Below are 24,264 nucleotides of genomic sequence, written 5' to 3' on the forward strand. Positions count from 1 at the left end.
GCAGGCCAAATCCTGTTACCATTTTAACTAGTGGCAAAACATTCCATGAAATTTGTGACAAAAAGTATGTGAAAATAGGCATTTAGGTCTGGAATTAGATAATTCACCAAAGATATTATCTAAAATTATTTGAGTAGGTAAGAGTTTACATTCAAGTTACGTCAATTACTGACTTGATCCACACTGTTTTATATTGCTGTTATATTTTCCTGTGGTGATGTAAAGCTAGACTATGACTAGACTCCAGAATTACTAATCCCCGTGGCCGTATCTGTTAGTTCTGAAGCTGACATACTGCTTTTTTAAGGAATATGTCTTATGGGACACTGAGCAGACAGGCAGGATAGCAAACAGTCGCTGAGGAAGAGTGCTTCCTGTTGCACCAGATTTTTATCTTATGCTGACTAGTATATTTAATTATTAAGCTAGCTGTGTTTTGGTGCTGATTATCCTATTGGGTTTATGTTGAAAAATGTTTTTCTTGGAGATTACATCTTGTTTCTTCTGTTGTTTTTTTTTTCTGTTTTGTTTTGTTTTTAAATAAACTTGGCTTTCAGTTAGGAAGACTGGTTGTGGGCGCACAGGCAGCTGGTGGGACTAATTGAAGGAATTGCTCTTTGCTGGGTAAAAAACTGTCTGGATAGCTGGGCCCAGAGAGTAGTGGTAACTGGAGTTAAATCGAGTTGGCAGCAAGTCACAAGCGATGTTCTCCAGGGCTCACTGTTGGGGCCAGTCTTATAAGGGGGGCCAGATCTGGACGAGGAGATTGAATACACCCTCAGTAAGTTTGCAGATGACATCAAATTGAGCAGGAAGGCTCTGCAGATGGTCCTGGATAGGCTGGATAGATGGGCCAAGGTCAACCGTATGAGATTTAATGAGGTCAAGTGCTGGGTCCTGCCCTTTGGTCACAACAACTCCATGTGATGCTACAGGTCTGGGGAAGGGTAGCTAGAAAACTGCCTGGCGGAAAAGGACCTGAGGGTGTTGGTCGACAACCAGCTGAACATGAGCCAGCAGTGTGCTTAGGTGGCCAAGAAGGCCAACAGCATCGTAGCCTGTATCAGAAACAGCATGGCCAGCAGGAGTAGGGATGGATCATGCCCCTGTACTGAGTACTGGTGAGGCTGCACCTTGAATCCTGTGTTCAGTTTTGGGTCCCTCACTACAAGAAGACATTGAGTTGCTGGAGTGTGTCAATAGGAGAGCAGCCAAGCTGGTGAGGGATCTGGAGAACAAGTCTTACATGGAGGGAACTGGGATTGTTTAGCCTGAAGAAGAGGAAGGTGACAGGAGACCTCGTTGGTCTCTACAACTATCTGAAAGGACATTGTATTGAGGGGGGTGTTGGTCTCTTCTCCCAAGTAACAAGTGATGGGACAAGAGAAAATGGATTTATGTTGCGCCAGGGGAGGTTTAGATTGGATACTGGAAAAATTTTGTGACCAAAAGAGTGGTGAAGCATTAGAACAAGCTGCCCAGGAAAGTGGAGTCTCCATCTCTGGAGGTGTTAAAATGTGTAGATGTGGCACTTGGGGATGTGGTTTAGTAGGCATGGTGGGGCTGGGCTGACATTGGACTTGATGATCTTAGAGGTCTTTTCTATGTTTCTAAGAAGAGGAAGGTGCTTTCTGGGTATGTGGAAGGTACTTGCAGGGGTTTGTGGCAGTTGCTGAAGTCACCCCCAGACTCCCAGCTCAGCGCTGGCTGCTGAAGCACAGGGCAGCTGTTGCTGTAGATGCAAAGAATCATAGAATCATTAGTTTGGAAAAGACCTTAGAGATCATAAGCTCCAACCATACTTATCTATTACTAAATCGTGTCCCCAAGCAACTCATCTACCTGCCTTTTAAACACCTCCAGGGATGACTCAACCACCTCCCTGGGCAGCTGTGCCAGTGCTTGAGAACCTTTTCTGTGAAGAAATTTTTTCTGATGTCCAATCTAAACTTCCTCTGATGCAGTTCGATGCCATCCTCTCTTGTCCTATCACTTGTTACTTGGGAGAAGAGGCCAACACCCACCTCTCTGCAACCTACTTTTAGTTGTAGAGAGAACTTTTGGTTACGTTTTTCCCTAAAAGACATTAGTGGAGTGATGAGTCTTGACAGACAACTTTGTCATGAGAGTCAGGGAATGACGAATCCCTTGGAAACACCTTTTGGAGAATAAAATGAGATGGCTTGTGAGGTTTTGCCAATTAAATGAAGGAGTGGAAATTACTGGTATGTTTTGTACAATCACAGAATAGTTTGGGTCGGAAGGGACCATAAAGATCATCCAGTTCCATGGGCAGGGACATGTCCCACTGGATCAGGCTGCCCAAGGCCCATCCAACCTGGCCTGTAACACCTCCAGGGATGGGGCAGCCACAGCTTCTCTGGGCAACCTAGGCCAGGGCCTCACCACTCTCATCATGATGAAATTCCTCCTTATGTCCAGTCTAAATCTGCCCCTCTCCAGTTTATCCCCGTTCCCCCTCGTCCTGTCCCCACCAGGCTTTATTAACAGCCCCTCTCCAGCTTTCCTGTAGCCCCTTCAGGTGCTGGAAGGTCGCTATAAGATCTCAGAGCCTCCTCTCCTCCAGGCTGAACAACCCCAACTCTCCCAGCCTGTCCTCGCACGGGAGGCGCTCCAGCCCTCTGATCATTCTTGTAACCCCCTCTGGACCCATTCCAACATCTCCATTTCCTCGTTATGTGGAGGATTCACACACAAGGAAGTCGGATTTTCCCTCTGTCGTGCCGCTGCCCTTTGTCCCGCCCTCCCCGGGCGGCTGCGCTGCGGGGCAGCGGTCAGGAGGTGGCGCCGCAGCACCGCCCACGGGCAGCGGCTCCTCGGGGCGAAGCCCCTCTGCAGCGCGCACTGCGCCCGGATGGCATTGGGCAGCACCTTTTGTCATCGTTCTGCCTTATTTCAAAGCCTTTTATTTGTCATTCTTTACATTTTAAATGTTTTTAGACGTTATCCCCTTTTTAGGGTGCGTGTCCCATCCTAAATACTCCTCTGGTAACTCAAAAACCTACAGCTTGAAAGGGCATTTATTTCAATTTATCACGAATACGTCATTTATTGATATTTAAGTTATTAATATTTAATTTATCATTAATATTTCATTTATTTTAGTATGCTGCAATTTGATTAAAATTTGTATGATACTCCGTAAGGACAGTATCATACAAATTTTAATATATATATATGTAAAAAAATACATATAATGATCGAAGAGGTCTTTTTTCCAACTTAGGGATTGTATGATACTCTGTAAGGACAGTATCATACAATCCCTAAGTTGGAAAAAAGACCTCTTCAATCATTGAGTCCAATCATTCCTAAGACCGGTCTTTTATTTTCCACGAGAGACTATTTGCAATTGCACAATGTAATTTTGAGGTTTATATTAATATAAAACCGCGCCTTCCTGTTTAGAAAAAAATAAAAAATGAATCGTTTTTGAGCCTGAAAGCGAATTGTGAGATTTGCACTTGTTTTTGAGCCTCCTGACTTGTGCTTGAAATTGGTACGTGAGGACAAACTATTTCTCAGCAAGAGTTATGTCGGATTTAATGGCTTGCTTTTCGGTATCCTGTTAGGACTTGTGGTGCGTGAGGTGTTATTCCATTAAATGTGTCATGATGCCGTTACATTTTGCCAAAGAAATGAGTTTACCGAATGTCAAGGAAGAGTGATAAAACAAGTGATAGATACTTTTTATATATACTTAAAACCAGCCACCGTATTAATTGTAGCTGATTGATCATTAATGGAACTGTCATTGTGCAGTCCGCTAAATGTTGATACCAGAGAAAAACTGCTTTCTTGGGATGTTGTGTGATTGCAAAGAAATTAAGGAATGCTACTGTAAGATTAGTGTCGGCCTTAGCCACAGATTGACACCTTTGTCAATTTTATCTGGTGTCATGGGTTTGTTCTGTTCCCTTTCATTCCTCATATATTTAATGAATAATATCAAGGTTGCTAGTAGATTTTGTGTAGTCTGTGGCTTTTTTTGATTGATAGTTGGCAATGGAATTCATATTTTTGTTCAGGGAGTCAAGAGGGATTCTTGTTTTCAGTAATTAGTAGGGTAGAATACTCAAAGTTCCTGAACAAGTAGCTCAAATTCCTTAAATAAAGAGATGTTATGGTATCAAATTGCATCTTTTATTCAAATTCTACCATTTTTTTTGATAGATGTAAGATTGAGAATGTGCTATGACTTACAAATTAATCTAATAACATCCATGATGACTAAGGATTTTGTTATGTTTCTGAGTTGAAATCAGTATTCTCTATCTCTCCGAGAAGATTGAGGCATACATTCATACCCTCTGCATAAGCTCTGACAGGGTATAATACTGGTGATTTTTCGAATGGCTATATGTGAATGCTCTTTTTATCACTGTAGAACAATTAAAATGATACATTACTTCTTTAAAATGGTGCATGTGTTTATTTAATTTTTTGGTCTTAGTAGGGAAGGTTATTAATAGAAATTAAAGTTTATGCATCTACTAGAATACCCTCACTGATATATATTGGTGTTTTAGCTGCCTGAGTAAGTTACCGTTTTAAACCTGGAATGCTGACTGTCGTGTTATATCACATTAAGCTAAAGGAACTGGAGTATTTAAAGATTGGTAGATCAGTATTAAGTGTTTTGTAGCTGTAAATTCTGGGAAAATTTGTTTCTCCTAATATAGAAAAACAGAAAAATCCAAGTCTCAGGGGAAACATTAATGCCCTACTTAAGCAGTGTTAGACTTTCATAAGCAGCAAATCTCATTTCTCTCTGGGGAGTCCCGCCTGGAACGTAAGATAACCTACACTTACCCTTGCTTTATTCAGCGACTCCATAAAACTCTACAGCTGTAGCTGACAGCAGATTATTTAAATGATTTGAACAGTGTAAATGCCTCACGTTCATTTAAATAACTGAAGAATTCAATCACTTGAATGCCAATGATTATTCCTATTGGAGTTTACATTTCAAAAAAGACAGCCCATCTGAATCCCTGTGAGAGCATTAAATTGCTATCTAATTAGAAGTGCAAAATTACATATATTTAAAAGATAATTAAAGGTTTGAAGGCTGTTGAATAACTGGTTGTACATATAAATGAATGACTGGAAATTTGTTAGCAATATGTGAAACTTTCTTTTATTTTTCGCTTTCGGCTTTGAAGTTAGGTATAACCGAGCTCATGGGTTTAAGTCTGGTAGTAGTAAGATAAAGGCAGATGTTTTTAATTATTTCTACTCAAACCCTGAATAATTATAAGCAGCTGCTAGTTTTACATAATCCCAAATGATAAGGTCCTGAGAATGCAAGTAAAATTCTAAGCAGAAGGGTTGTTTTCTTCAGTGGAGTAAATCACATACTTGTCTCGTTGCTAATCAACTGCACTCCACCTGAAAATGTGAGCTCAGTCAATGTGCTCCTTCTCCAGCCTGTAGGTATGGGACCTCAAGCTGGGGGTTGCATTTGCTCTTACCCCGCTCTGTGTATTTCCATATTTTGTTACATCAATTTAAACATTACTGCACCATTTGTAAGGCAAACATCTTATGAGTAAGTAGACAGAGTAATTCAAATACACGTGGCGTGAGAATTATTTTCTTCTGTTACTTTGCTGGAAGGTTCTTCTATGTACATGGTACATCGAATTGTTCAACTTTTCCTCTGCCTAGAAACTTAGAATTGCATTATTATCTTTCCTCTAGCAAATGCCATGGCTCCTGTTGTCAGCTTTTCTCTGCAGTATTTCTGCAAATTTTATACTGTGACAGTTTTTCACTGCCATGTGGAAAGCAAAATCAGTCCAAAATAACTATTTTTTATTGCCAACCACAACCTAAGAACTTCTGGATTAACATCTTAAATAATAGGTTTGTCGTGAAACTCTCCCTTTAGAAAGGAAGTTTTTCTTTCTATTTTCCTAAGAAAATCAAGATGTTACCTTTCTTAATATTAAAACAAGGAGCTTTGCATAGAAAGCAACTTTGGTTTTGAAGGAACACCTATGAGTGTTCTACAGATTCAAGATTAAGTGTAGATCGATAAACGATCATTTGAGGCTGCAAACTAGATGCAAATCTTAACATAAAAGTATCACAAAAGACAAATCAGGATAATGTGAGCACAAAAAAAATAATAAAGTGCAATAAAGAGCTTTTAAAAGCTGAGCAGGAACGATTTAGATTGTGATAGGATTCTACTTCACTGATATCCCCAGGCAGAATGGTTTGGAGCTATGTAATGCATGGTGGATAAAAGCTCCATCGCTCTGGGTGATGTTATATAAACCGGTGAAGCAGCTACGGAAATTTTTCACTACTGGGTTTTGTTTTTATCATTTCGTTTGTTTGTTTTGTGTTTGCTTTGTTTGTCTTTTTTAAAAAAATGTGAAATATGAATCAGTCTGTTGAAGTGATCTTTTCCCCTGGCTTTTCATAACCTTCCACTGTATTTTCCATTATCTTGCCTTCGTTTCGTAGTATTTCTACTCTAAGCATTTTGTGATATAAGTGTTATTTTAGTAATGGACTAATGGTGATGGTCTTAAGCCATATTTAAAAGAATTTGCAATTTGGAGTTAGAACAGACCTCGCTGAAAAGTACGAGGGAGGCTCCCCCCACTCCTTCCTTTCTGTGCATGTTTATGTTGAAGTGCCATGGCTCTTTTTGGAGAAGCACCTCACCCAGGGATGTATCCCCCTTTTGCAGCCAGGGAAGGAAGCTTTATTCTATGCAAGGAGTGAAGAAGACACATTTGAAGGGCTGATGACAGAAACAGATGATTCTGCTTTGGTGTAAACTGAGCTTTCCTATTGCACAATCATTTCAATAAGGAATAGTGAGACTTGGCAGCAATTTTTGCTAGATTGGGTAGCTGGTAAAGGTCTTGGTGTCAGCTATTGCATTGACCATGTAAAGTCAGGTTCGATGCAATGGGTTGATGCTCTGTTTCAAAATTGGAGGAGTTTTATTAGTTTAGTTCCTGATTCCTTACTTTTGTACATAGGATTTTGGCACGGAAGAACTTCCTCTTGAACGTATTTTACATCTCTAGCTTTTGGTGGTTGTTTAGTGGATACTTTCTTTCTAAGATGCTCTTTCACAGGTGATTCCACAAGTATGGCTAAGCAAGTTTGCTAAAATCTATTGACGCTTCCATGGGTTCTATCACAGCAACTTACTCTCTTCCACCTCCGCGTTACCTAGATGAAGCACATCTAAAAAATTCTATCACCTCAGCCCCAAGGCTTGCAGCCGTTAAGCTTGCGCCCTCAGTGATCAGATGACTTTATATACACGCTACGGGTCATATTCAGTGCAGACGGTTTGGAACTGGTCATGTTAATAAATGAATGTCAAAGCAAAGAATTTAATAATGGCACATGTAAATGGCTGAATATAGGGGGGTGAAAAAAATGTGATTTGGTCTTTAAACAGTGCACATCACATGTTGTTTGAATCATCCTGTGCTATAAGATTTTGTCCAGTCTCAAATAAAAGATATTGAGTAAGATAAATCTCATGCTGATTACCAAGCAAAAGAATTTTCTGTGTTCCTTCCACAAACAAAAATATTTTGGATTTATCATGTAGTTTTGAGCATACTGAAAGATTTTTGTATTGCTGTCCACATATTTAAAACTTTGCAGTGTCTTTATTTTTTTTTAAGGGGTTAACTACTATATAACATCACCTCACATTTTATACTGACCAAAGTAGATTAACACCACACAATTTAAATCTAGTTCTTTTCCTCATACACTTGCTTCTAGTCTCTATCTTTCCCAGTGGGTTGTTTAATAACTTGTTTTAATGCTTTACAGTAATCTTGCAGATGGTTTTGGCTTCAGCCTTCATTCAGTATTTTATATTTCAGCCAGGAGTCTCAGAGATAAAAAGTTACATTAGGTTTGCTACCAGAGAAAAAGGTGTAGATGAATGCTGTTTTTCAACTTGCTTCCATGCGCATGAATAACTTTTACTAAGAAATTAGTTAAGCAATAAAACTAGTAGGAAGCTAGAGAAGAATGACCAATTGAGCAGTACTCTTATGAAGTATTCTGTATTTTATCTACTTGCATTTATGTTTTAGGCCCTAGTTACATAAGCATAAAGATATGTAAATTTACTTCTGGGAATAAGCTTATATCTTCATGTAGATTAGATTTTTTTTTTAAGCAAAGTTGCCCAAATGTAGAAATAATGGTTCTTTTTTTTGATATCCTGTCCTTGCTGAAAGTTTTGTTTTCTCTACCATCCTTTTCTGAACTATAACATAAATCTACTCTTCACTTACTGAATTTCCAGGTAGGCCACTAAACAGCAGCACTGACAGAGTAAGAGCTGAATGAGGGGTTAGATATCTACATACTTTATTAGTTCCTGCCCTAAACGTGTTTAGGAACTGCGCTTTCTTTTCCTTTGAGTGCCCACAGATTCTAACCCTTGCTTCAGCATTAGTGAAGCCTCTGCTAGAAGAACCTTTACAGTGCTACTGATATCTCAGAATCTCTTTGTGATTGTGATCCAATGGGCAATATTTTTAAGTTTGCTGTTCTTCAGGAAGATTTTGTCATGCCGGTTTTAAAATACGGTGGTCTACAGAAGCAACTTTGGCATTACATGAGAATCTTTTAATATGGAGAGAAAAAAAGTCAGGGCGGGAATAAGCACCTTCATGCTCAGAGAGAGCAAGGATTTTCTTTGGCCTTTCTAGTCTCTCTGTTATCTGCAGAATGTGAATCAAAGTTCCTGCACCACTGGCCCCAGTGATGAATTGGCTGTCTCAAGCACAGACAGGTTTGGTTTATGGTATAGTTGGTCCTGCCATGAGGGAGGAGAATCAACTATATATACTGCCTTACAGGTGCATTTTCTGTCCTATGATGCAATTGTTGGGGAATTACGAAAGCTATTCGTGTTTTTTTCACAGTATCTTAATTCCTAGACAGACTTGTGGTTTTCCCTCCCACTCATATGCATCATATACAGTAAAAGAACTGATTTCCCATTTAATTTAAGTTTTTCAAATACATCCTCATAATTTGTCTTAACCGATTAAGTTCTTTGTTCATAGATCTTCCTAAATACTTTTTTTTTATCCTCCACAGAGCAAAGTTTTTGTTCTTACACTAGAAGACTTTCTGATTTTCAGCGTTCAGCAGAGGGCAGAATTTCCTTCATTATAAACACCTTGGTGTCAAATCAATTTATCACTGGAATGTTTATTTTAAATGTGTGAATTACAGTGTAACAATGACTAGTGATAAAACCCTATAAATTATCATTATTACTATGTTGCTTTTCCCTCCATGAAGTTGTAGATAAAATGTGGTATCAGCAAATGTTAACACCATACTTCCCAAGACTTGCATCTTATCTTGTTTAAAGAGAAATGAGTAAACATTTTGTTGATAAGATTATAGTAAGTATAACTTCCTGCACAGCTGAAAGAGCTAGTTTGAGACATTTAACATAAACTACAAGATCAAGCTCTCGTGTATTTTCCATATGGGGAGAAGGAGGTACAGCTGCTGAGTTGGACTTCCCAGTGTGTTCATCAAGTAAAACTTTGTATAATGGCAAGGGATCATGCAAATAGTCATGTGTGATGTAAATTTTTAGCTCACAGATGACATTTGTGCGGCAATATGGTGCGCTTTGTATGAATTAAGCTGCCTACTGTTATTTGTAGTGCATCCAATCAGCATGCATCCAGCAAACTTTAAAAACCTTCTGACAGAAAATCTTTCTGCGAGTAAAACAGGATGTGCTAAATATTTCACCCTTTTTGTTGCCAGTATGAAGAGGGGAAGAAACGAAGAAAGCCCAACTACAGTAGTGTGGATCTCTCTGAGGTCGAGTGGGAAGACAGAGATGATGTGGTAAGCGATGTGTTTTAAAACCCTTTCAGAGGACATTGTTGCATCTCACTACTGTACCTGGAAACTGTTTAAGTAGTCACAAGAGGCCACCTAGCTGCTTTCAGGAAGGGTGGGACAATAGCCCCTTTGACTCCACTCCGAATTTTATAACTACTTTGCACTGATTGACCATTACGTATGCATAGACCACAAACACAGACCCTTTGTATCTTTGATAAAACTCATCAGCCTTGCATTCTCCATGCTTCCTATTGTGTGTTTTTCTGGATAGCAAATATAGTGCTAGAGAAGGGAATAGAATATCTCTTTATGGCTGACCCAGAGAAACTGCGGAAACTCCGAAATGAAGAAATTAGTTTAACTTCTCTCCGTGAGATCCCTCTTTCCTAAATGGAAGTAACGAGAGCTGTTTTCCTTAATGCACAAAATAAAAAAACATCAGACGAATAAACAAAATTAGATTCTTTGACTTCTCTTCAGAGCACAAATTGACTCCAAACTCCTAATTTCAGACATATGGTAGCTGTAGAAGCATGCGTTCTTTGTCTATCAGCTGTCATGCACGCAGTCCTTCCCATTAAATTCATTTTCCAGTGTTCCATCTACTCTGTAGTTCAATCTCTGTCTTATTCTTTCTTAACTTGCAGGTTTAGCCTTTTCTGCAGTACTGTATCAAAAGCTTTCCTTCTGTCCATAGCTTAACCTTCGCCTGGTCTCTCTGTTACTTCCTCAATAAATCTGATTTGTTAGGCATGATTCGTTTTGTGTGAATCCATGCTGACTGTCCTTAATTAAATCATAACTTTCCAGGTGTTCCCTTTCCAGTCCTGTAATTTAGTTTTTCCCATAGGTTCCCTACTGCCAAAGTCACGGCTGCATGTCTGTATTTTTCATAGATGTTTCCCCCATCCCTTCTCAAATATCAGTACTGTGATAGCTTCTCTCAAGTCCCTCATACCTCTGCTTTTCGAGAGAGTTATTGAATATATCCACTGAAAGTTCCCATATTTACTTTGTCATGTCTTTCTGAAATCTGGGATGGATCACGTACAACTGCCCCTGGAGTCTTGTCAGTCTTCAGATGTACTAATTTCTTGATCCCCGTTCTGACATAAGTCTATATTTTCTTTCTCCCTTACAAAATATATATCATATATTCCTCCGACTCTCCACCCCTTTTGTAAATAGTGAAACAGTTCATTTACGTTTTAAAGCAATGTCTCTTTCATCAGATGATAGATTGTCCTCATCTTCTCCTAGGAGGCCATCTTACTTCCTTGTTTAAAGTTTCACGTTGCAGTGCACACTCAAACTATTTTTTTTAATATGTATATTTCGTGTATAGCTTTGTGTAGTTTTCTATGCATGCACTGTTTAAGGCTTCCTCATTAGATTCTCCTATACTGTAGCAGCCTTCTGCAATCTTGGCAATCGTGTTGACTTAATATTTCATACTTTGCCTCTTCCTCTTATCTTCAGTCACGTATTAGTCAAGGAATTCCTCTGCAAATGACCTTTTAAAATTTCCTTTCTCCTTTCAAGTGTTTTTGCTGTAGTTAAGTACAGCAATAAGACTTCATGATTTTTTTTTTATTGTCATTTCCTCTGGTTTGCTCCCCTTTGCCTCTTTTTCTTTCTTTCAATGCTGTCTCTGCTTAATTTTTTATAGTTTTAATTCCTTGTTTTCAATCATATCTTAGTAGAAATTCAGTGGTTCAGTTAATGTAGCATTGAGCTATTTTGATGACATTGAAAATTGAGTTTTATTTGTAATTGAGATTCTATCTGAATACATGTGAAAGCAAGAAATCCACATTCAGCTGTTTTGAAGTTTTGCCTTTGATTTTTCTCAATCCTTTGGAATACATAATTCCCTATTATTGTTTGTTTTGAGTGAAAATGGCAAATGTTGTGTGGGACACTTAAAACTTCGTGAAATACTTTATTGACTTGAGAGCTATATGTGGCTTTGTTTCACCCAAGCCCTTAAATTCGATCGTCTTGATTTTTTTCTAAGCATCGGTAGTAAAGCATTGTTTATTCAACTGTAGAGGGAAAGAGTTAATGTGTTCATATAGCTGCTTTTAATAACATAGACTACTGCTGGTATATTTTTCTCCCATGAAACGCTTACGAGGAAGCTGATAAACACGTTTTCTTACTTTTTACCCCATTAATTTAATGGTTACTTTTTTTCCAAGAATATAGAATGATCTCATACTATAGTAGTGAAACTGAGTTGCTAGCAATTGATTGGAAAATATTTAATTGAGGGAGTAATAACATGTATAACTCTGCAGAGGTGAAAGAATAGGCTTTCTCTAGTCATCCAGTAAGGGAAAGGTGGCAGAACTGACTAAGGTTAGAATTTTTTTCACCATGGGATAGAGTTGATGTAAATGTATATTCATCAGTTCATTTTTCAGGTTAACAGTACCTGCGATCTTGCCATTACTGCATATTATTAGAAACAGAAATCTTAGCATCAGCTTATTAAACTAAGTCTCTTCCAGCAAAGTTTGGGAAAGTGCTGTACCAAAGACGTTTCAGTTTGGACAGAAACCCTTTTCTCATTAGCTCACTTCTTAAAATTCTTTTATTATAATTTCTAGTTGAATGAAATATTTTTTCCAAGTAAAAAAGACCATGAATGAATGCTTTGGGGCTTGAAGCCAACTGAGGCAGTACTTATTTTATTCGTTTGAGGAGGGAGATGAAACTGCAGAAGAGCTGAGAAACCAGATTACAAAGCCAAGAAATGTAATCACAGAAAGAAAAGGAAAAAAAAAAGAAAAGTGAAACTCTAAATCCCACATGCAGACTTGATCTTAAATACTACTGAGAGTTTGGAGGCCCTTTTAGTAAATCTATGACTTGCCTGAGGCTTGTGGGAGGAATGGGTCTTAGACAACTGCAGGCACCAATAGGAGAAAAATGAAAACCATGTTAAAGATAAATGGAACTGTTCTGTAAATGTTAGAAAGTAGATGGTTAATTAAGACCAGCTCTCCAAGTCCAAAACCACAAAACTTAAAATGGGAAAATATTTTCAGAATTGCCTATTATGTATTGTTAAAAGAAACCTACAGTAAAATATATGCTTTATTTAATACACGCCTCCAGCTAAAAATTATTCTTTTATATTCACAGACAGAAAAGTAAGACTGTTAATTCAAATCTAAATGCCCCAGAATGAAATTTAAAGAGCTGCAAAGTTTGCAGTTTTTGATAGGTCAGCCATGCTCAACTTGTTCATGAGAATAAAACCAGATATTTCGCTAGCAAGTTTGGTCATTCTCTTTCCATTCCATACTAACTCAAAAAGACTGCAGAGTATATTGGTATGAGTATCTTAACAATTTTCCGTTGAAATCTGACTGAATTGCCCAATCTGGCATGAGGTGCCTGAGAACAAGAGATATTTACTCAGCAAGAACATGATGTCCGAAATTGTGTTCAGATAGATAAGCAATAGAAGAGACATAAAAATGCTTATTTTGTCAATATTATTCTGCATTTTTAATATCTCTGAGGAGAGAGTACGACTTGATTAGCAATAGTGGAATTTCCCTGTTGTAATGAAAAGGTTTATAAATGCTTCTTGCCACAAAAAAATCCCACAAATATAGCAGTTTCCCTTGATATTTGAAGATACCCGGAAACAACTGCCTTAAGCTTTCTGAATCTTTGCCATTAATTAAAAATACAAATAAAAGAAGTAACTTTTTCCATTCCTAAACTTAGGAGCATTCTAATAAAATATTTCCATGGATGGATGGTATAGCTGCGAAACAGCAACTTTCTGATTTCTTCCCTGAAGTCTTGAACTTATACATAGGCAAATTTAAAACACTAAAGCTGAGGGTTTCTCAAAACCCATGTCTTGTCATTCTGGTTGCAGGGCAGCAGGTAAATAATTGTGTTTAAACCGCTTTTCCTTTATTTTCTGTGTTCCTTAGCAGCTTTGAGGTTTGGAGTCATATAGTAATGAAACCTGATTTTGAACAGGGTTTATAAAAGTCTTTTGGATGATTTTGAGAGCAAGAGGTTCAGGCCAATTCTTAAAGCTGTGACTTGACCTAGGGCTTCCATTAAAGAGGAAATTTATTACCTTGCATGGAGAACCTGGACACCAACGGACAACCAGAGGGAATCACAGAGCACTGCAGCTGTGTGTTCCCGTTGAAAGAAGTTACTGATCAAATGGGATGTCATTCTTTTCCTAGTTCTAATTTCTGATGCAGTTTGGATGCAGTTTCTGGTGCTTATTTAGGATGCAGCCCGATGTAGAGTATTGAGCAGAAGCACATTGCATAGTATAGGAGAAGTGATTTTGTTTTGTGATTATTTGTATAATTGTTGATGTATTGAAACACTGAGCTCTGGTCTGGCTTCAGCTACATCCAACTGGGAACCCAGTCCTTATCTTCCTATGTACTAATGGCAAAATAGTAGTCAATTAGACTGTTTATCCCACATAAGATGCAGATTACTGCGCAAAGCACTGTTTTATTATGAAGGATGCTGAGAGCTCCTATCTTACGTACCTCAGCAATTTACCTAAAGTTGTGTGACAGAAGTCTTGGGCTGTACAGCCCATAACAGAAATCTGTCAGGGAGTGGTTCGGTGTGTAGTAGGACTCTTGAAAATGAAGAAATGAAGAAAATTGAGTATTGCTTAGGCCAAATGAGTGTACCAGGGAGTTCAGAGTTTGAAAGAACTCCAGAAAATGCAAGTAAAGGAATTGATGTGCATTTCCTTCATTTCAGCTCCGAAATGCAATGGTGAATCGGAAAACAGGGAAATTCTCCATGGAAGTGAAGAAGACAGTGGACAAAGGGGTACAATGTATAAAATATTATTCCAACTAATTATAAAGCAAGCAGTTCATTTTTTAAGCAATTTTGAAGATTGCCATACGCGTGATTCTCTGCGGTATATTTTTTTCACTCACTGAGTGTAAACATTGCTTGTAATTTTATCAGTGACTAACCACTTGATCTTTTATACATTTCTCATAGCAAACTAACTTCTTCCCCTCTCCCCTTCTGACTTCTTCCCCTCTCCCCTTCTGACTTTCTTGTTCTGAATCTAGAAGCGGGTATTGGTGATGACAAATGACTACTATTATACAGACATCAAGGGTACTCCATTCAGGTAGAGCCGACCATAATAAATGGACATTTCATCAGACTCATTGGACTTGCTTTTGTGCAGAGCTTGTGAACTCATTAAAAGATAATCAGAAAGAGTTGACAATCAAATATCCCTGGACAATGCTGAAAACAGCAAGGAAAAGGAACCTACCAGAATTCCTTTCAGCTTTTCCAGGGATGGAAAGTTTGTGCAAGCTCACACAGGCAAACTCACAGTGTTTGTCATGGCTTACGTTTCATTAAAAAAATATTCAGTTGAGCTTTACACTGAACGAAAAGCTTTTGCAAGTACTTGGAGAGCTATAAATACTATAATCCATTTAAGTAACTACATATTGAGCCCCATTTTGATTTTTTTTCCACAACAAAAATGTAATGTAAAATGAGATAGTATTTCACTTCCAATTTGAGGTTTGGATATTTTGATTCTCTGAACTCCAGTCAGTGTATTTGTATAACTAAAATTGAGTAAGTCAACCATGTTATATTGGCATGCATCTTGGGAGGGGAAAAAAAAAGACAAGAGAGACAGGAAGTTACTTTAAATATGCTCATATCTGAATTAGAAATAATCCGTTAATAAAAGATTACAAACTGTACCTTATGCTTAAAGCAGGAGGCTGATAGTTGAAATACTCAACTGAAATTTTCTTAAATGGAACCATTTCACAGAACTTGAGCTACATTTCCACACAGAGAAAATATAAGCACATTTCTCTGATCTCCAATGCATGTATTTATTCTTGTTAAAACTCACACATGGACAGTAAAAATTGATTGTTTTTTTAATTTGTTTTGTTAGTTTTTTTGTGTTTTGATTTTTTAATGTATTTTTTTTATTTTATGAGGGCTTTTGTTATTTGTTTTGGGTTTTCTTCACTGTGACACTGTCACTCCTACCCTATTTAGTGAATAGATGTGGGGCTTCATTTATGCATGCAATACAATTTCTGATTCTTAAGACAGGAATGTAGTAGGAAAGGTGTCCTGCCTTTTTCAGCAAGGATCTTTATCTAGTTTTGGTTGGGTTGATACGAGTAGAGAGATTCAGGAAGACAGAAGGGGCAACGCTGTAGTGTCAAAGGTGTTTACTGTTCAGCTCATTTCCAGATTGAGCTGTTGATTGCAGCATGTGTGCTCTCGAGGTTGGTGCCTCTATGTGTACATAAGGTATTTTCAGTCTTGCTGATTTTTTGTAGGTTACTACCCCGATATAGTCCCTTTGAATGAATGAATGAATGCCAGAAGATAATCTGTGTATGTGTTCAGTAGGAAGATTCATGGCATTTTCTCCAACCTGTTCATTAAGCTTTAATAATTTAAATTGTAGACTGAAAACCAACCCAAATCTGGGTTGAGATTTTATGAAGTCAATCTGTTGAGAATTTATGAAGTCAATGCAAAAAAGTTAAACTGATCCAAAATATGAATCACAGAAAAATTAGTCCAAAAGGAGTCATGATGCTGCTGTCACTTATGAGATTCTTTTCCTCTCAGCAGCTCCGCTGATTCCCACACTTATGTAGTTTCTCAACAGCTTAGTCTGATTTACAGAAATTGTCTCCTTCATTGTAAGGCCATGGGCATGTTCAAGGCTCAGCTGAAGAAATCTCATGCTGGGTAAACAGCAGTGAGTTTAGAGGAGCTCGTTTGTTAGTTTGCCAGAGAATAATGGTTTACTGCACCTCTAAGCACACATAAATACAGATGATTGTTGCAGGCACATCAGAACTGAAGCAGCACTGAGGCAGCTAGTTGAACAATAAATATGATTAGGGAGGATTTGGAAACAGTTTTAGAGTTAATCATAGTACGCTAGCTGGAAATGTTAGAAATGAAAATAGCTCTGAATGCCTGTTATTGTTTGTCTCTCAGATTTCAAGGTCTGCTTTATTTCCCTGCACAGTTTAGGTGTGGCTCTCTCTAGAGGACATGGAAAATATTTCTTCCGAGGGAACGTAACTGTAGAAGAAGGTAAGATACCTACCTTCTCATGTTGCTTACACAGTAGTTTTGTTGTTGCTTTGGTATACCTAAAGCTTGTAAGTTTGTCTGCAGATTCTGTAAGGCAATTAGGTTGTGGCTTTTTTTCTTTAAAGATCTTTTACTTCATGGGATTTTTCCTCTCATTTCTTTTAAGCATAGTCAGACTGGTTTTGTATCTTCTTTAGATGGGCATCATCTTCCTTCCTCCTCTCTCAGTATTTCAGAGAATCACTCAGGGCCCAATGCTAATTATTGGTTGTGTGTTCTGAATGAAGTAATCACTTGGAGTATGGCAATGGCTTATTTTGTTTGCAGGCTATGTATTATGAAGTCTTCTAGAGCTATAACTGCTTTGGGTGTTATCTGCAGGGGTTTATATTTTGCATTATTATAGTAACAATAGAAGTAACAGAGGGAAGAAATCTTTCTTTATGCTAAGTCCACCATTAAAATGAGTGGAGGAACCATCTGTGATTGGTGATAAAGTTGTTTGGCAACAAGATAAAAAACAAAGTTTCCAGAAGATGAAGGAAGAACAGAGGCATTTCAGAAGAGTGAAGAGAGGGTTGAGAAGTTTTAGCAGTTGCTGAGCGAAAAAAATTGTCAGTAGAGGAATTCTTTCAGATTTTATGCTTAAGTCTCCATTTCCAATTCTGCTTCTTATTCTGCCAGTGATGTTAAACAAGATAGTTAATTTCTTCAAGTCTCTGTTCTTTAGCTGTATTTTGGGACATGAATATGTTCCTGTCCCCAGGAGAAATGTAAAAAAGAATGCTTTAAATTTTGAGTTGCTTGTACAGCGTATGCACGTAATATGCATGGCAGAGGAATACCTGTCTAGATAGAAAGAGAGGGCAGCAGGAGACTTGGAGCTGATTACTGTCCAAACTGTTCCCAACATTCTTCCTACCTATTGTCTTTAATCCAGCCATACATCTCGTCCAGTCTGTCTGATATTTCCTCCTGGATGCAGTACCAGAAATGTTAACATAGCTGTAACGAACTGTTCCTTTACTTCCTGTCTTACCTTCACTGATTATCTGTCACTACCTTGCTGTCCTCCCCGAGGATTATAGTCCTAGTTTTGACTTCCATGCTTTCCTTAATCAATGTAATTCTGTCACTGTTTATTATGTACTCAGGGAGATTTAAACCCAGACGCTGCCTTCTGAACCCTGTTTGCTTATTGTCTATTGATAAGTGGTTTAAGAGTTTTTAAAATTGCCAAAGTACATTTTTATTGTGCTATACAGCTAATAATATAGTTCTTATTTACAAGCATTTGCACGACCTGTTAGTACAATTAACCTACTCTGAATGATCCCATAAATTGCTGTTTGTGTTCATGGGCTGTGTGCTCAGATTTTTGAGAGAATGACTTTTTTTAAAGAATTATTTTCTTTAGAAGAGAAAGAGAACAACTCTTATGAAATGAGAAGTAGGTATTTTAGCATAAAGAACTTTTATCTTTGCTCGAGTTTTCTTCTATAATTCAAATATATCATGTGAGTAATTTGTTTGCATTAAACATATAAGCACAAAAAAAGATTTTCCTACCTTTTCAGTTTTAGATCTGATTTAGTTGGCTTTTGCCAGTTTGTTAGACCCTAAAATGTATTTGAACATAATTTACTGTGATTTATTACATTGTGGTAATAATGCACTTTCCAAGACGGAAGGGTGCATGTTATGGAGTGTATGTAAATAACCATCTGTTACCCAGACTGCTCTCTAAATAACCCATTATTATTCCTGTTACAGGTTTACATGATTTAGAACACCCTGATGTGTCTTTAGCAGATGAATGGTAAGCCTTAAACAAAGCATGAAATTGGTGTCTGTTACCGTTCTCGGTTTCACGTTGTTTGTGCTTGCTGAGCCCAATTCCTCGTTTGCAAAGACAGAGCAAGATCATGCTTATACATATTAACATTTTAATGTTTTGACAACAGGTCCTATTGCAACACTGACTTACATCCTGAACACCGTCAAATGACTCAGTTAGAAGCAATTAAACGCTACCTCACAGGAAAAGAGCCATTGCTCCAATGCAAGTATTTTGTTAAATATGCATGCAGTAGGCTTTATCGTAGCTGACAACTGTTGCGCTGCACCTTCTACAAAACGCAAAGCTATTTAGTTTAGCCAGTGATAAACTGAGATTGGATTGCTTGGCTAGTGTCACTTTGGAATTTCATTTGCTTTTGAGCTTTTTCTGAGATATCAATCCAAGATATTGATGATACAATATGCCTGAACCAAATATTCAAGTTTGTGTTCAGATGGTGTGGCTACACTATGCGATATTATCACTCTTTCTGGTTTTATAAGATATTTTGTCTATTTGCAGAAATGTAGAGCTTTTGTGACTGTTAACAGACCGAATTGTTTTAACCTTATGTCATGTGCAAATGTGATCATTAGATAATATATACATGAATGTGCTGTATGAATTGGAGAATTGTTTTTTTAATCTAAAATTGCTGTTAGTGCAAAGAAATGATATGTGAAAAACTGCATAGTGGTAAAATACCATGTAATATGATGTGGTAAATGCTTAATAATGCAAAAAGTTTGAATGTGTATCACAGATAAAACACAGTACAGTGTTAAAAAAATTCTTTCTATATGCATACATGTTTACTGATTTTAATATGTTGTAATAGGTGATAAAGAATTGATCCAGGAAGTTCTGTTTGATGCAGTTGTGAGTGCACCAATTGAAGCTTATTGGACCAGTCTAGCATTAAATAAATCAGAGTAAGCAAGCTTTGTGTCAGTCATGAGTGAATTTTTAATTGTTGTGTTGGTGAACTGGTGGAATACCTAACAAATCCTCATATGCATGGAAATATTGATCCTTTACGCCACTAATTCTGAGTTCAATGTTAATGTTTCAGTGTACATTATGATGATTATAGTTGCAAGGTTACCCACTATTCATAGACTCATAGAATAGTTAGGCTTGGAAGGGACCTTAAAGATCACCTAGTTCCAACGCCCCTGCCATGGGCAGGGACATCCTACTAAATCAGGCTGCCCAGGGCCCCATTCACAACAGAACTCATAAAATTGTCTACTAAATATAATTTACACTTCTTGGTACTTGTAACGGTGGATTAACATACTTGAGAAGTGTTACGCAAAATTTACCAAAATTGTTGAATTGGTAATTAGTCTCAGAAAAATATCCTATGTAGAAAAATTTGCATTGGTAAAAGAAATAATTTCTTTACTCTTTTGTTTGTTTGTTTGTTTGTTTCTTTTCCAGAACTAGGATCTAGGTTTCTGATTTAGATAATTGGGAGATTAGCTGATCCTTTTCAGAGTTTATACAGTTTACTTAAATAATTTATGTTATAATGTACTGAGATGTTAAGCCACAAGATCTTATATATATTAGAGAAAAAGGGTGTTGAAATTAGCAGTTGGCATGAAATACTGTGGTTGAAGGGCAGTTCTGGAGGTTTTCCTGATTCGGTTTTGCTAAATTTGAGCAATTTTTAAAAAGCCAGATTGCTGTAACACACTCATACTGAATAAAATCAATGTGATAAGATCTAATTTATCAAACTAAGGATTATTCTGTCTCCTCTTAGAAGATAAAGACATTTTTGCATGCTAATCTACTGTAGACATTGATGAATTTATATAGCGCCATAAGGTTTCTTAGAATCCTCCTCCACAGTGAAATCACAGATCCGGTATACACCAGAAAGATGTCTGTGGAGCAATGCTAGTGGGAGGCTTTTGATCCGCTTTCATATTCTGATTTACACTAATGAGACAGGCCATTTATTGAAGAATTAAGTATGAGACAGCAAGATGGTTAAGACTGTTGTCCTTGGTTTTGTGATAATATAACTGAAGTTCTTGTAGCCATATGTGAGCTAGTTTTACAGTAGCCGGCTTTGTACCGATACCAGTGCGGCAACAGAGTTCAGCCAAAGCTTCCTGCCACGGTTTTTATACAAGGTCTAGAGGTTAAAGTCTCTCCTGATGGCAGCTATGTTTGACTCTGAGCTGGTTTCAAATCCAGCTTAGTCTTTGCTGTCTTTAACAACAGTCATATCTATGTCTCGAAGCACAGATATACCGCAGAAGTGTCAAATGGACTAGGTGTAAGATCTGCAATTCCCACCCGTCTTGAATCAGTGGATGCCAGTGGTTATGAAATAGTTGGTATATACCTATGCCACACCTTTTAATTCTATGGCTTCCATGTAATCCCTCCCCAGAAATCCCACCGAATTTGCTAGATTTGGCTTTTTAGTGACTCTTGGTATAAACAGCATTTCTACATTGTATGTTTTCCAAACCCCAGATTACTTTAACTTAAAAACCAGTATTTAAAAAAAAATAAATAAGGGAACTGTATTAAAAATAATCTTTCCTAAAAATATATACTCTTGGTCTTTTTGTGACCAGTAATTTAGTTTTATCTGTCTGCTGTCTGGAAACATTATCTTTGCTTATGTTCTGCTCTGTTTCAGAAACTCTGACAAGGGAGTGGAAGTTGCCTTCCTTGGAACACGGACTGGACTATCTCGCATCAACCTGTTTGTCGGTCCAGAACAGCTTACTAATCAGTGAGTAACAAAGCCACGCTTGGCAGCCATATAAGAAAAGAAGAAAAAAAAAACTGTTTATGTTTAGGAAACCCATCTACTGTTTCTTTCATGGTTTTATGTTGGCCACTGAAGTACATAGAACAAGTTAGAAAGGTTTTATAGATCCCATCGATTCTTTCTTCAACTGAAACATTTGAAACAATGAGCTATTTTACACCTGTATGTGGTACATTTTACTTTCCCCCCCACTCCTTTGGAGATAGCCTCACATCTTTAGTCTTCAAAGCATGAATAAGCTACATCTGAAGATGATGATTTTTTTTGACTGTTCCATCCAAACCCAAGCGCCCATAGGCTTTTGCAGGGACTTTACATCATAGTTGTGGAAATTTTTTTGATGTTGAATTAAAGCCAAGTGACAGAAGTGGGTGAAAGAGTAATAAGGAGATCTCATGTATTGAAGAGTTTCCTGTTTAGCTTGGAGATGATGCAATCTAGTGGAAGTACAGGTTTCTTAAAATGGAGAGCTGTAAAATCAGGTCCCATATTTAATGAGTTTTTCAGGCAGCAGATTGATAGTGTCAAGCAAATCTATATCCGTTACGCCTATAAAATAAAATCTGTACTTGATGTTTATTTTAAAGTAAGCTTATGGAATATGAAATTACATGACGCATACCTGATCACAGAATATTGTTGTCGTGTGAGTAGCCTGGCAGGTGAGATCAATAGTACTGCAACTTATTACTGTCAGACAGCAAACCAGAATGCTAGTGTGAAGACTATGTTTGCTCTTGTCACTGAAACAAACTTTTCTGTCAACGTTCCCTGAGATTATTGAACAATAAAGTATGTAGTTGTCCACTGCCACTCTTTACATATTATTTGGAAAGTGGGCTTTTTTCATTATTTAAGAATGAATGCCAGTGGCAATGAACTACTAAATCTCCAATGCCTTTTCTGCTTTGTACAGCGCACAGTTCTTGCATTGTGCTGAGAGAAAAAGGCTTTTTAGACTAAGCATTTTCATTTGTACTCATCGGTAGAAACCTTTTCAGTGGTACTTGGAGGTACTGGTTTTTTTCAGTACTTTTTCCATCCTTAGCAATGAAAGCGATTGCAGGTGTGTCACAGATAATTCTCAGGGGCTAAAGTTAACCCTTTTGTTGAACAAATGGTATTAGAAAAATTGTCCAAACCCATTTTATTTCCCAAAAGGTTGCATTTTGGTTTTTCTTGCTCTTTCAAATCTAGAAACTATTGTGTGCCATGCAACAACCAACAATTATTTCCTTTCTTCTTTCTCAAGAGATTTCCTGACAGCTGAAGATAAGGAGAACATTTTTAATGCTGACCATTTTCCACTCTGGTACCGAAGAGCTGCTGAGCAGATACCTGGGAGCTTTGTCTATTCAATTCCATTTAGTACAGGTCTATAATTTTGTCATTCTCTAAATGCTAAACCGTATATGATGCTAAAAGGATCCCAAGTATGTCACTGCCAAGTGGGCACTGTAGCTAATCTCAAATGTTAATCTAAAATATGCATTGAAATTTGCTGCTAATTTTTAGTCCTTTGACTAGGTGCATCTTTTACAGGGCTCCAAGTGAAACCCCAAGAGACGGTGTAAAAGTTTTCATTTAATATTTGCACAGGTTGAACTGACAGACCAGTAGTTTAAGCAAAACAAGTCCAACAGAGCAAGTGCCCACATTAATGGGAAGCCTTACCAGTTGTTACCTTTTTGGCACTTTTAGCAGAGAAAATAAAAAATGATTATTCATTTGAATGTTTTAGCATTGTTGTTGGGCTGCTGGGGAATTTTGAAATGCCAGTGGCTGTGCATACATGGAACGTGATGTTTGCTGTCTTGTATTTTCTGAGCACTAAATCCACATAGTTACTTCAAGCCAGGAGAAATAAAGCTCAATTTCCTCATTCTGCAATATGTTATTTCAATTTATTTTTTTTCCCCTTGCTACACCCTGCAGAAACCGCAAACAAGAGCAATGTAGTGACAGCCAGTACTGCTATTCAGCTTCTGGATGACAGAAAATCTCCGGTTGTTGCAGGTAAAATTGTTGTAGTTTATTTGTTTTGTTAATTTTTTTTAAAGCCGTGTATGAGTTCTTTACTTTCTTTTTTGGGTTAGCAGGAATTTAATGTAGGAATATAATCTTTTCAGAAGAAAGGAGAAGGGAAAGATGTAGTTACAGCCCTAAGACGCAATTGAATGTGTTATGCATAAAACAGCATTTGTAAACCGATGTCAATACAGATATCTGTAAATTGCTGAAGATGTAACTAAAGGACTTTTATTTCTGTAAACTTTAGAAACTGTACATCGGGTATTTTTTCCCATGTAAAGCTTTTTAACAATTTACATTGAATAACTTTTTCCTTCCCTCTTCTATAGCTGCATGCTTTCAGGGGATTTTGGGGTTTGGTTTTGATTTTTTTGGGGGGGGAAACAAGTTGGAGGAGGTGCAGGGAGGCCGCTGCCTCTTTGGATCTCTACAAACCATTTTCCGTGAAAGTATCACTCAACCAGCTACAGTCATATAGAGACGAACAAGTATACTTGTTATTCTTGTCCTCTTTAACTTGGAGAAAATAATGCAATTTGTCAGTTCTTTTTCCGTCAGA

The 24,264-nt window shown here is 37.6% G+C and overlaps 1 protein-coding gene across 6 annotated transcripts in view; it reads left to right on the forward strand.

Annotated features, from left to right (window-relative positions):
• The window catches only part of CACNA2D3 (calcium voltage-gated channel auxiliary subunit alpha2delta 3), a 364,238-nt gene that overhangs the window by 268,696 nt on the left and 71,278 nt on the right, over nt 1–24,264 (forward strand). For all 6 annotated transcript variants that reach the window (XR_008451671.1, XR_008451670.1, XM_054076614.1 and 3 more), the window contains 10 exons: nt 9,820–9,903; nt 14,674–14,745; nt 15,000–15,061; nt 16,967–17,034; nt 18,808–18,853; nt 18,999–19,096; nt 19,713–19,806; nt 21,540–21,635; nt 22,927–23,048; nt 23,610–23,690. Coding sequence is in view for 4 of the 6 variants with exons in the window: in XM_054076614.1 (XP_053932589.1) it covers nt 9,820–9,903; nt 14,674–14,745; nt 15,000–15,061; nt 16,967–17,034; nt 18,808–18,853; nt 18,999–19,096; nt 19,713–19,806; nt 21,540–21,635; nt 22,927–23,048; nt 23,610–23,690 (823 nt within the window). In the remaining 2 variants the exon portion in view is untranslated. The remainder of the gene's footprint in view (nt 1–9,819; nt 9,904–14,673; nt 14,746–14,999; nt 15,062–16,966; nt 17,035–18,807; nt 18,854–18,998; nt 19,097–19,712; nt 19,807–21,539; nt 21,636–22,926; nt 23,049–23,609; nt 23,691–24,264) is intronic.

The sequence above is a fragment of the Cuculus canorus genome, chromosome 11 (genome assembly GCF_017976375.1).
Source record: "Cuculus canorus isolate bCucCan1 chromosome 11, bCucCan1.pri, whole genome shotgun sequence".
Taxonomy (NCBI): Eukaryota; Metazoa; Chordata; class Aves; order Cuculiformes; family Cuculidae; genus Cuculus; species Cuculus canorus.